This window comes from Anas acuta, chromosome 1 (assembly GCF_963932015.1).
Source record: "Anas acuta chromosome 1, bAnaAcu1.1, whole genome shotgun sequence".
NCBI classification, from domain to species: Eukaryota; Metazoa; Chordata; class Aves; order Anseriformes; family Anatidae; genus Anas; species Anas acuta.
In genome coordinates this window covers 54728593-54742626 of record NC_088979.1, presented here as the reverse complement: position 1 = coordinate 54742626, position 14034 = coordinate 54728593, and the positions used below count along the sequence as shown (strand labels likewise).

Here is a 14034-nt window from a genome sequence, read left to right as displayed (position 1 = left end):
AGTTGTTTGAAAGTAGCAGCTGCTTTCAAACCAGGTGATGTCTCTGGGAGGCTGGAGCATCCAGAGGCCATCTTTCTGCTTGGAAATAGATTTGAAGCATAAAAGTGAGTTCTTCTGTCTAATAGAGCACTGCCCACGCCTGTTTCTGTTGTCAGAAGCTTCTGTGCTGGTGGGAGAACTTAACAGGATGCAGTGTGCTTGCTTTGTGGCCGAACATAAAGCAAATTGCAGAAGAGGCTAGAAATCAAATAACTGGAACTACATCAGTGTTAGAAACCTGATGTAAACACTGGCGATTCAGAAGGTCTTGACAAAATGTTTGAGCTCTGAAAAGCGTTCTTGTGTTTAAATGGACCTTGATTGTCAGCTAAGTACTTCTTGTAAATAAAAGCACAATGCTTTGTAATTTAGGCTATGTTCATTGAGTGTTGGAACTTCTTTCTGGTACAGCCCCCTTAAGTCTTGGGTAAACAATAGAACAAGATTTTTCAGGCTTTCTGGTTAAACTGAAAAAATAGAAGCATAATTCCTGTTCTTTAAAGAAACACGGTACAAAAAAAAAAAAAGCCTGGATAACCATTTACTCTTTGCGTGGGTGATTCTTTCTAGCCCTGGTCTGTTTATGTAAGCATGAGAACCGGTGACTTAAAGAATGCATTTCATTCTTTCAGGTCCCAGAGGCATAAAAAGTTTGAATTTGTCAATGAAAACATATTGTTCCTTAACTATACGCATAGCGGTAATGCGGTCTTCACATAAAGCCACAGAAGCTTATTCCCTCCCACTGCCCCGAAGTTCAAGGCACAAAATCAACCATACGTAAGAAAGGGGATAATGTGTGATATGATATTTAAGAACAAGCTCTGTGATAAAATGTATCGGAAAAGTTAGGCTTAAAGTTGATAAATCTGAGTAATTTATTTCTCTTTATGGGGACTTGTTAGTAAGCTTGTGCAGGAGTATATGCTAAATATGGTTTTATAATTATGTTTCATGACATGAGGCTAACTAATCCCCACTTATGAAAAACTTGATCATCCCTTCTTTTGTGGGAAGGTGAGTGGTTGAGTTTTGTAGGAAGGTGATCTTCATGCTCCTGCTTTTTATCTGATCTCTTTAGACACTACTTGTCCAAATACATAAATGACATTCTAGCAGATCTAACCAGTTACCATGTGGGCGTCAGGACTGCTGTTCTCAAATGCTTCTCGTTTCTGATGAATTTCCTTGCCTATAACACGCTGCCAAAATCTAAGTGGTACAGCAGGTACTTCCTCTGTTTTGCTTTCCTACAAACACGGCAGTGGCTAGGTCAAGTGCTGAGCTCCATGAAACCCCATGTTCTTAGCATTTTTTTTAGATGACTGAGATAAAAATATTATTTCTTCAAATTCATAGGAAAAATTAGGTCTTGACTGAGAGATTGGCTTTTGTACCTGTAAGCTTGGTTATGCAGTCTTGACCAGTCTGAATTTTATCTGTGTCAGCTGCTTCATAAATCATATTCAATAACACTGTATGTACATAGTGCTTTCTTTTTTAAAGTATATATTACATGCAATAATACACCGGAAAAATCTTTTTTTCTGAAAAAGAGCTTGAGAGAGAATCTGCTTCCTTGTGATGTTGTAGGGCTGGCTAAATGCCAAGGCAGTGTGCTGTTTATTGTTTTCTTTTTCATATCTGGTTTAAACTGATAAAACATCCTCTTCCTTTTGAATCTGACAAGTGACAAAGAAAGAATTGAGTAACGCTTGGGAAAAACGAGGAGAAGGAAAATCTTCAAGAGTCCTTACAGAAAGGATATTTCTGTAAATCGGGTACTTCACTGATTAAATAAGAAGATGGTGTGGCTTTCTGGTCCTGTTAGCATTACTTGTGTCCCACAGAGTTAGGGGAGAGATGCATGTTCAGGGCATCAGCTCCAGAGAGCTTTGAATTCTTCTAAGCTTCTAGTAAGGTAGGAACTTAGCTTTGCTCACATCATGCTTACATGTAGTAAACGTGACTAAAACCAACTTGCTTTTAAGGATCTTTATCAGCTTTAGGTTGTGGTGGACCCGTTTTGTGTCTGTAGGGTATAGTCATGAATTTGCAACAAACTGGATGCCTTTAGGAGCTGAAGCATGTGCTTTTGGTGTTTGAATTAGCATGCTACAGAAGTGATGGTGTGTGTGTACATGAAATAATTAGTTGTTTTTAAAAGTAATCAGAATCAAGAGAGGAAAAGGATAAAATGAGGCAGAGCTAGCTTTCTTCATCTTCCCCTATCACCTTCCCAAGAGCATGAGCAGGAGCGTGGATGTGGTTTCTCAGCACCAGGGAGAAAAAACAAGAGAAACCAATCATGTGCAGCTCCACATGAAAATCCATTGCCAAGTTGAGGTGACGAGCTTTCCCTTGCACTGGATTTGATGCCATGATCTGTTGGCTTGCGAGTTCAGATAGTACATGTAGATGTCCCGATATGGTGAGCTTGGTTCATATCATCACTATAGTGATGGTATTGGCCACGGTTGGTTCTTCTTTCCTTTACAAAAGCTTCTCAACTTGCATTTTAAGAATATTAAAATATTTGTCTTGAGTTACCTTTTTGTTTTTTTAAGGATACTTTTAAAATTGTGACTTACATTGAAACGAAGTACCAGGATTCAAACTGCTCCTGCAGCAGCATTTAGTTAGGACAGAGTTTTATGCACTGGTTTGATGTGAAGCTGCCGCACTTCTGAAATGGTTCAATCAGTTCCTGCCCGCTGGCACCAGCGGTCGTGCCGCCGGCTGAGCAGCCTTCCGCAGAGCCAGTCTGCCGGAGAGCTGGCTGCTTGGGAAGAGTCCTCTAAAGCCAGCTCAGCTCCTAATTTGGCTCAAAAATGTGACTTCAGTTGGCTGGTACCAGTGTGAGAAGCCTCAGGAATGTGCCACAGGAGAGAGGGTCATTTTGGTGGCAGCCCTCCTTTCGATTAATTGAAGCCAGTTGTGAATCCAAAGCTTCAGCTAACCAAAAAGATTTACCGTATACATGGCTAAAGTGCTCTTTTATCCCCTATACGTTGCTTGGACCCTATTTAATTTGGATTATTTACTTTTGCTTCTCCTAAAGGCTGGTCAGCCTGGGAAAGATGCTCAGCCTGCCAATGCAGTGCATTAAGTATCATTTTTCATGAGAAACTCTTCAGAAGGAGCAGTAACATTGCCAAGACCGACATGGCCACAGCACTCTAGTGGTATCTAAACCTTTTGATACAGTGCTGAGCTCAGGCTCAGTGACTGACAGGCAGGCACCTTGCTTGCCTGGGCAGGTGGAGACCTGGTACCCTCACTGGAAGTGGGAGACAAGTGAGCAGAGGGTGTCTTGGCTTCTGAATGTACTTCATGTACATTTCATGTGCTTCATCTGAATTTGAAAGCTTCTTCACGCTCTGAAACTTGTCACAATACTTAGAAGATAGTAATATGTCACATCAAAAGCCCTGAAAACAAAGTCTTTGTCCTGAATACAGTTCATTTCATAAAGAAATCCCAGTTTCAAGATAATGTAATGTTTCTGAGACATACAAAAATGTTTCAGCTCAGTTTTTTAGTTTGCTCTGCTTTTCGTTGCCTAGATACAGATAAAGCTTTACTAGCAGCTGTTACTGTATAGTTTTTCTGTATTTTTTATCATGTAATACAAAATTATTTATATCTACAAACTAATTTATATTCTCAAGTATTTAAAATTGTTATAAGTTTAACCAGTGACAATATAGAGGCCTGTCTTCTATTGGATTTCTGCCCTTTCTGCTTTTCAATTTCCTCAAAACGGGCAAAATTTGGAGTCATTGGAGAAAGAAAAAACGTGACAAAAGTGTCTGTTGCTTGAGGATTCGTGTTCAAAAAAATAAAGGTTTTGGCATTCTTCATCCCTCTATAAATCTGTTTTGCTCTCTGCCCAGTGAACAGGATGCTTGGCGAGGTGAATGAAGGTTTTTCACTGATTGTGCACAGCAGCTGTAATGCTCTGACTGCTGTGTAGTGCTTTAAATGTTGAATAGCACAGTATCTGAAGAAAGTTACACATTCAATTAAGGGGAAGAAAAATGGCCTATGGGAATTCTGAAAAAACTAGAGAGAAGCAGGAATGTGAATTAGCCTATCCTTATTGCAGGTTTTTCCTGAATTAAAACAAAGCTCAAAGCTAAGACTGTGTTTTAATCCCTCCTGAACCCAGATCAGAACTCTCTGGGCAGCATTAAGCAAAGGTAATTACTGAAGAGATTAGCAGTTTTTTTTTCCCTGTTTATGCTGTAAATATATAAATGTTTGTTCTGATAAGCTCTGCCTTAGTGTGTTTTGTGAAATAGTTTTGTTTCTTCTTTCTGATGCAAATAGTGTGCTTGTCCGCGTAAATGTCAGTTGTGCTTATCCATATGGTATATGGCATACCATAATATGGCGTGACTTGAAGTTTACGTTTCCAATATTGTCATTTTTTGGTGAAGATGAAATCTCATTCTGCCAACATTTTAAAGAGTTACTTCTTAGAGTGGCCAAAAGTTATATTTTTTCCTCAGTATACCTGAATTTCTTTCTTTCCTCTTCTAGGCAAAACCAAAGCTCATAGAACCAATAGACTACGAAAATGTCATCGTTCAGAGGAAAACACAGATTTTGAATGATGCCTTACGTGAAATGCTACTGTTCCCTTATGATGACTTTCAGGTAATTTAATAACTGCCTCTCCCTTTCCCCCCTCCCTTTTTTAAAACCAGATTTTTAGCAGTAGTTTTTAAATAATAAAGGAATGACACTCATAACTCTAGCTTAAATAAATAAAATTGTCATTAGTCCCTTTACATTGCTCAATCTATTCTGTCAGGCTACAGTAGAAGAAATATCACAGCTTCTTCATCTGTTCAGATTATAAAGTCTACTTCTGCAACTCAGCAATTTTACTGCCATTTGAAGTAGGTGATCAGTCATTTTTAGATATTTTCACCCCTTTCAGGAGCAGGAAATCATGTGATGTCTGTTCAAAAAAAAAAGGATCTGCTTTTTGTCATGTTTTAATTTTTAAATTGACTTCTTGTTTTCCTCTTTAGCAGTAAAGGGCATGCATGAATCTTAGAATCTGTTCAAATGAATGCTGTGACTCTCAGCTGTATGTCACTAGACAAAACTGGATTTTAGCAAAATACCCCTTGCATAAAGGGCTCTGACTTGAGACAGACTGAACTGAGATTTGTGCTCATCTTAATATAATACATTTCTGCAGAACTCCTGTATTTACCTAAATACATAGCATATTTGAATACTCTTTTTTTTTGTGTCTCTTTCTAGATCCAGTTAGAGTAGCCGCAAACATCTTTGAGACTGTAACTGGTGTAAAATAGTAAGGAACGTCTCTCACGCATGCCTGCAGTCAGTGTCTACCTGTTTTTAAAATTATGCAGGCATCTAAATTAGCTACTTCTAGAGACAGTGTTACAGTTGAATACCTTAGAGTTGTTTTCTAAAATCCAACCTGAATAGCTGAGTATTTTATTCAGCCAAGTAGTTGAAGCTAAGCTTGTGGTTGTCATGGTGAAAGTTTGTGATGAGTTGGTGTATTTCTACACAAGGGCATATCAAGTTCCATAAATTACACAGACTTTTTTAAGTGATTCTGTAGCCTATGAAACTATTCACCTGAGTGCAGCTGGACTCTGCTTTTAATATAGTCTGTGTACTTCATTATTACTCATTCTGTACTTGTAGCCTGCCTATTCAGAGCTAAAAATTTTGTTTTTAGCAAACTATAGGTATTTAGAGAATTGCTTGGCCTTCATGTATCCTCAACCATGTGTGTAAGTTTGGACTGTAAGTAAGACTTATTATGAAAGGAAATCATACTGTCTGTGAACATTTTGAATAGTAGTATCATATCTACTAGACCACTCATGATGATGCCCTATAACCAGGTGTTGGTTTGGGAACTGAAAAGTGTAAGTAGGCTTGAGCCCCTTCTACAGTGTGGTTCTCCATTGTAGCAGATCAAGAGGAATCAATAATATTTCTGCTAAGCATGCTCTCATCTAATTGACTAGAGCTCAATTACCAGGGATCATTCTGGTAACCAACTCCTAATTACCAATAGAGATGAAAGAAACCTATCAAGAATGCTCAAACAAAATGCCTGAGGATAATCTGTGGGATGTCTGGAGAGTTTAAGTGCTGTTTCAAACGGCCTGTTCTGCAATTCTTAACTTCAGGCTTGTATGACTGAAGCTTGCCTGTGGTCCTCAATCTGCTCCTTTAAAGGGCATGACCGAATTTTATTCACAAACTGATGTTTCTCATTATGCTTCTGTTTGGGTCCTGTGGTCAGGTATTTATCAGGGCTGTCACTGAAATGTGTATTAGAATAGAATAGTCATAATTTTAGGTAATTTTACCTGAAAGAAATTAAAGTCAGATTTCTTGTTTCTTTATCCCTCAGAAGTATAATAATCTGAACACATCTTTTAGGTTTCCCCTATAAAGTTTTTGGCAGTCCCATTTTGCACTTGTTACATATGAAGACTGGTTTATACTGTCAGATTTTATTATTTTTCTGTCAAATATTTCCTCCTAAGACATGCTGACTCAAACTGTTTCCCTGAACATTTTTATTGCACATTTGACTCTCCGATAATAGTTTGAGCAATCTAGGCTGTTTTCAACAATACATGATGAATTTAAATCTATCAATCGATATATTAAGAAATTACTGTCAGAGCAGAAACTTCTTATATGCTTGTTTATGATTTAGCAATTTACACCTTTTAACCCTGCACAGGTTACCATAATCATATTTACACTTTTGAAACCTTTAATCTTGTTATGGTTGCCAATGTAATTGTAATCATTGAACTGAAGGCATGTTTTCTGCATTTGCCATTCTACTTCAACTATTTTCTACTTCCTCTTTCCTGACTTGTTGCTGTTACACAATGCATGGGCAGCTCTTGGTAAGCCTCAACTCAAATGCCTGATGTTGCCCTCGCCCCCATAAGATGAATGCAATACAATGAGTTACAGTATTTAGAACTGCCTCAATGTGTGTTTTGAACAGCTTATAGGTGGAAGCTCCTACCATTGTTTAAAAACCTGTTCAAGCCATTTCCTCTTACAACATTCTGATCTTATTTTTTGCAAAGTTTTTTCCTCGTGCTTAGGTTAAACCGATGACAATCTAAAAACCACTTGCCTAAAAAGGAAGCCAAGCCCTAATAATTTCTGAGACATTGAGTAAAGTTGTTTTGTTACCAGCAGTGCCCTAAAACTAGTGCTTAAAAGGCACAGAAAATCTCTTCTAATACTCTGCAGCAGCTGGATACCACTTCTGCAGTTTTTAGTAGAGTACAGAAGTCATGTTTCCCAGAGGTGGATTGATAACACTGTTGAATTTGTGTTAAAGTGGACATTATTGGGGGAGAAATTAGAGACAAGTGTTCATGCTTAATTTGTATAACATTTTTTCAGGTAATGCTTTTAGTTAACCAAAATATAATTTAATAGACATGTTTTCCATACAATTAGTGACAACAACTTGCCCTTTAACTGCTGCTAGGATTTTGTAACAAATAATGATTGGAGAAAATATTTTTGTACCTTTTCTGTTTGTTTGTTTGTTTTTTGATTACGAGCTACAGGTTTCAAATGTGTTTGGGATATGTGCAACTTCTTAAAATATGTTAAGTATGTTCACGTTGCTATTTTGACTCCTATTGCCAAATTATTAAGTAACTACATTATTGTTAGTTCTCCTCAAGTAAATTACAGAACATAGTTTGCTACCTATCAGCTAACTGGGAATTAAAACAGAGTAGACCTGTTTTGATTCTAGCAGCTTCTAGTTGCATGTCTTTGAGTTTTGGTTAAGAGTTTTCCTGCCACATTGTAAGACTCACTTAATATCTAGTTCTGAATTCATTGCCAATGCCACATTCAGATTTTGAACTCTTGTCACATCAGAGATGTTAGGTAGCAAAGGAGATCTGATGAGAACTTCAAGTCTGTATTGGAAACCAGAAAGCTTGCACAGTGGCAGGCTTCTTTGGACCATGTATTGCTTGCTCTTATCTTTCTCCCAGTGAAAGTTATTCCCCTAGTGAGGAAGAAAAAAGGGGATGGAGGTGGTGAAACCAAAACCAGTAATTCACCTGTTTGTGTTCAGCTGTGACTCTTCTCCAAACACAGATAGAAATAGCTCTTACCTCCCCCCTAGCTACTCAGCTACTGCCAAAGAAATATGTGAGCACGGATGGAGCAGAAAATGCTCTGCTCTGGGAAAACTGACAAAGGTTCAAAGATTGGTCTTCAGCCAACTGATTTAGTTACATAAAACTTTCCAGTATTCTACTTAAATGCATTTGCATCATCCTAAATTTTGTTGGCTGACGTTATGAATCCTGTTTTGTCTTTACTATTTTACATACATACATATCTCTGTGTGTGTGTATGTGAATATATATATATCTGGTAGTAGCTCATTTACTTTTCTGAAAAGTTTTTTTTTGTCTTGCTTCATGTTGATCTGCCTATTCAAATTAGTAGGATTGTAATTTGTTAAAAAACTTTTAAGTTTCTACATTTCCCTGATGTTATCATATTCAAACAACAGCAAGCTTTGCTTTTCTCTTTTTTCTAGAAGACCTCATCATCAGCAACTTTTTCTCCACATACTGTGTCATTTTTAACTTACCGTTTCAGGATTGTCTCAGTTGCTTTCCACAAGCTCAAGTTCTGAGTTTTCTGCACGGGAATCCCCAATCGGGTTTCTCCCTAACTTGTTCTCATCAACCTTGTGGTACCTTTGTGCTTTGCAGACTGTTAGTTTCTAGCTACTTTTTGTTGTTTAATTTTCACGATGGCCTCCATGTAATGTGTTTGTTGTATTAAGATGATAGAGCCACCTCTCCCCCTCCTTGGAAATTTGCCTATTAATCTTACTAATCTCAGTTGCAGTGCTGTCAGTCAGTCACTCAGTCACTCTTCTAGATACTTGCCTCCCAGCAAGAGTCTATTGCAGGTCCACTGGGTACTCTTGTATTGAATTTTGTGTCTTTTCATAGCTTATTATGTTAATCCAAGTCACTTGCATTTCACTAAATTAGTAAATAATGAAATGGTTTCTTGACTAAGTAGCATTAGTTTAAAATAGACTACCTCCAGGAATTACATTGACAGCTCAATAATTATGGATTTGGTGATGCTTAACTGCATGGTAGGTAAATTATTAAAAGAAACCTTAACCCAAAACTGTTACTAGTGATTACTTTGCAATAAGACACCTTATATCTAAACACTTGTTTCAAAATGCCCACCTTTGGAGTACAATCTCCATTCTTTCAGTAAAGATTTATCTCAATACAGAATAAGTTTACTTGCAGGAAGTCCAGCATGGGTACATTCCTACTCAGTTATGCCATTACAAAGTTATTGTTATTTTTGAAGGCGTTTTGGAGCCTAGTTTAGCTGTTGTTTCACCTTTGTTCCCTTTGGGTTTGAGTCATGTGGATTTAGAACACTTTCATGTAGAGCTCTTGACTTTTAGTTAATACGAGTTAAGTAGCTCTGCTACTTAAATAGGTATCATGACAGCTTTACAGAAATAGAAGTAAGCCTAGGATTCTAATGGAAGGCATGTCTTGAGTAGAAGGAACAAGCAAAAAAAAAGTTATCATATTTAAGTAGAGTCTGCATTTTAGAGAGACCACAAACTGGTCAAAACATAAAAATTATTTTTGAAGTGTTCAAAGAAATTTCACTGACTTTTCTTTTAAAATCTGTTCTATGTTTTTCCTTGAGTCCTTAGCTAAGTAGCCTAAATGCAGAGTTCAATTTACCTTAGAAATTACTATAGCACTTGACATTCCCCATGCAGGTCTCTTCTGACACCTAATAGCTCTAAGGGCATGATCCAAGAGGCAGCATGCCATCTTTTCAATTGACTATCTTTTAAAATGGTTTCTGTCACTACTTCTTGAGGATTTGCCTCCATAAAACATCATCCAAAGTGTATGGGAATGTGTGGGTAAGTGACTGTTGAGTTGTTATCCTGCAATCTTTTTCCCATTCCTCCTGCGTTTTGCATAGCCCTTATTTTGCCAGCAAGGTGCAGTATGCTATTGATATCCTCTATTGCATTCTCTCTCTACTTCGCAGCTTTTATACTTTGCAGTATAAAAGTGATATATCAGCAGTGATACTTTGTGCTTTCTCGGTTTGCTCTAGCTGCTGAAACTTGCATAGAATAGCAATACTGTCACTAGGCAGCCTGTCCAATTTACAGAGAAGAGAACTTTATCAGCTAGCCTCAAGTACTTAGCCACCTCCAAAGTGGAGAGAAGAATATGTAACAACTATGTTAGAAACACAGGAGGAAGAAAGATAAAAGCTAAGGGATAACAAAAAAATAGGGCTCTCGGGCATGTCTGGTTGGCCTCCAGATGGGCCAAATGGACTAGAAGAATGTTGTGTTGGCTGGCTTGTCCCACCTACATCTACCTACATGAGGAAATATCTGCACGTGGGACCTGTTGTCCAGTGTAGAATTGCTCAGAAACAGATCATAAGATACCTGGAGTACCAGAGAAAGCTGGTAATTTAAGACCTGCCTTATTTTTTGCTATAGAAACATAGGTGTTGACACCTTATTCCTCAGAATGAAGTGATTAATTTTGAGAGCTACTTCTTTGTGTGTGATTTATTTAATATATATATATATATATATATATATATATATATATATATATATATATATATATTTAAAAACCTCATTCAAGATATGAAAATACTTTGTATATGAAAAATCCACTTCTCATCTTGATAAAATAGAAGACTGAATTCTGTTGACTTACACTTTGTAACAACGACTTCTGTATAAACTGTGGCCTGGAAAAAGGGTCACGGTTGCTGCACGTTATTATGTTCATTTTAAATGCTTAAGGACACCTTATGGTAAAGACACCCTGCTACAAAATCATTGGCTGTCTTTTGGCAGATCTTTAGTGCCACCTGAAAACATTTTTTCTCTTAAAGAACATCTTGCTATTTCCCGTAAAGAATGGGGAAGGAGGACTAAAATGACTCAGAAAATCACATGCCAGATTTTAATATTAGTAAAAGCGTAATTTTTTAGCCTAGGTGTCAGAAACACAGCTAAACTGTCAAGAACATGAAAACGCCTTCTAGCCTGAGATACACAATGTGGAGAATCTAATTTCAAATGGGTTATGTGTTCCTGAATCCAAAGTAATGCTCTATCTCACTGGCAGATAGCTGTACAGCATTTCATCTGTACAAAACAGTTCTACCAATGGATTTGTGAGGAAAATTTGGAGTCCTTCCTGGTTTTTCTTCTGGATTGTACTATATACATGGTTGTATCTGAAAGTGTTGTTCTGTTGCTTTAGTAGTGATTTTTAGGAGTTTGCTCTAAATAAAGATATCTTCACTAGGTGCATTTCCTGGCTCTCTGATGAATTACTGCAGCTGCAGGATGACTTGACAAAAAGGCAGCATGCATGATGTCAATTAATAACAGTGGTGAATTTGACAAACTAAATGTTGCCTGCTGTTCCTCCCCCCAGCCCCACTTTGGACATTCAGCCTCTCTTCCATATTTTTAAAAGATGCATAACATTTCTACGTCTTAGATTTGTTTTAATTCAGTGACTAAGCCTGAAAATGACTTGAGATTGAGGGTCATATATCTATCCCCATGTTTTTCGCCTGATTTCAAGTGTGTGTGTGGGGGGAGAAAAGCCTATGCATTCATGCCATGGATATATGATGGTCAGATTTTTACCTTTTTTTTTTTTTTAAACGTTTTTCTCAGCATCAGTGGTGTATTTTAAGAGAAACAGCAGGTTGATCTTCTGACTGCCAGCAAATTGAGTTTTATCTGCAAACTTCTATTACAGATGATGGATGATCAAAATCACTTTTTAACCTAATACTGAAAAAGCAAAAGTATCACACTTGGGTATAGTTAGGGAGTTCATGATTATTTAATATGATGAACACCTGCTAATGTAAAACCAGAGTAAGATTTTGTATTTGATTCCAAAATAAAGGAATAAAATTGAGCCTGGCTTTATTTTCCAATGTCAGTGAAAACAAATATTTTAAAGTTTATGTGGCTTTAAAAAGAATGTTTTCTTAATAAGGAACATGTTTCTATAATTTAGAACACTTAATTCTTAAATGCTGTTACTATATGCAGAAATACCTTCTTGCAGGTTTTTTTTTTTAACTCTGTGTTTTATGATTTATTTGATCCATGAGGTGTTTTTTTATAATTTGTATTATTATTTTGTGGTGTTTTGCTTTTAATACCTCCTTACCTCTCACACTTAAACAATTAACACTGTCACTTCTCAAGTCACTTTTCAACAGAGTTCTGGACTAGATGAATGACTTGACCACGAGAACAGGAGAAGTTTTCCTCCTTCAAAACTTTACTGTACTTGAATATTCTAACCTCAAAAGCCTCCCCCAGCTGATGGGGTGGGCCTTTGTAACAACAATCCCCTTATAGATCAGTCTCTCAACAGGGACAAGATAAGATAATGCACTGCCACGTCTCCTTTCTTTTTGACCATCTGTATGTGGAGATTTTTCTTGTCACACTCTTCTCTGGTCATTCCTGGTGTTGCAGTGTGTGGAGCGTAGGTAGCAAGCGAGTGATCACACCCCCTTTCAGGCCCAGGTTGTGGAAACGCCTTGTCCATCTCTGACATAATCTGAATTATTTTTTCTAATGCTTTCCACATGGTACAAAATCACTTCTATTGTGCAGTTCCAGAAGATTCGGTGAAGTTTTCATCTTTCATATAGGAGTTGAAAGCCCCTAAGGCTTGCTTTTGTATTGGTCTTAGGAGCAGCAGTTCACAGTCGCAGTGAGATTTCCCGCAGTCTGTCAGCCTTCCTTTGCTTCTCTCAACTTTGGCATAGAATGGGAGCGAGTTCTTACTTAGTAAGCATACTTTGGTAGACAGGAGGATATCCAGGGATCAAGGCCATCTTTCTCACCTTCAGCTGAACAATACAAGTCTCATGTTTTTGCCCCCTGAAATCTGCAATTGAACTGTTCTTGTTTTGGTATCAATTGTTGCTTTTCTGGAGTAATAGTATTCATATGTAGCAACAGCACCACTCTGCATTCAAAATAGTGAAGTTATGCTGTCAAGGGGGAATTATTTTTACTACTATTTTCTTGGCAATGGTAACAAAATAGAGGAAAACACTTTTTTTTTTTTTTTTTTTCAATGGCATCTAATTCTTCCTGATTCCAATGTTGTCATCTTAATCTGGCTGAAAAGAATTCTTCTGAGAGAATAAAGCTGCTCGTGTTTGAATGAAAGCAAATTGTCATTAGTGTCTGTTCTCCAGTACTGTATTCACGGGATGTTTTCTGCTGAGCTTCTGTCCCAGCTACAGTGATATAACTGAGTGTTGCCATATTTTATCATCTTTAAATTGAGGGTTTCATTATTTTTTTTCTGTTGTTTATCAGACAGCATTACTGAAACGTCAGAGTCGATACATTCATTCAACGGTTCCTGAAAATGCGGAGAAAGAAGCTCAGAGCTTATTTGTAACGGAGGTAATGTTGGAATTTTACATGGTTGTGTGTAATAGCAGTGTTATAACTGAAGTGTATTTCTTCTGCTTTATTTGTTATTTAAGAAACAAATAAAACCCTGAAAAAATACAAAATATTGCAACCTAGTTCTCAATGCTTTGCTTTGAGATCTAGTTATGTTTAGTTTTCTCGAGGAAAAGAAAATTTCTAGGGAAAACTAGTATTTTTTTCCCTTCAGTGGCTGGAAAGGAAGAATTACTGGATAGCTGTGAATGATGCTGTTTGTGGAACTGATTTTGAGGATGCTTCTCTCTCCACCATCTCTTACCCTTCATGCTTTTGGCTTTCCCAAATGAATATGGGTGATTTACATACATAGTATTGATAGCAATAGTGAATCTTAATGAATCAGTGTGGCTATTTTTTCTGTTAATGTGTTTTGT

General features: G+C 37.3%; 1 protein-coding gene across 13 annotated transcripts in view; it reads left to right on the top strand.

Annotated features, from left to right (window-relative positions):
* DOCK9 (dedicator of cytokinesis 9) overlaps window positions 1-14034 on the top strand; it is a 126887-nt gene that overhangs the window by 30861 nt on the left and 81992 nt on the right. For all 13 annotated transcript variants that reach the window (XM_068677512.1, XM_068677567.1, XM_068677483.1 and 10 more), the window contains exons 2-3: window positions 4585-4701; window positions 13523-13612. In XM_068677512.1, coding sequence (XP_068533613.1) covers window positions 4585-4701; window positions 13523-13612 — 207 coding nt within the window. The remainder of the gene's footprint in view (window positions 1-4584; window positions 4702-13522; window positions 13613-14034) is intronic.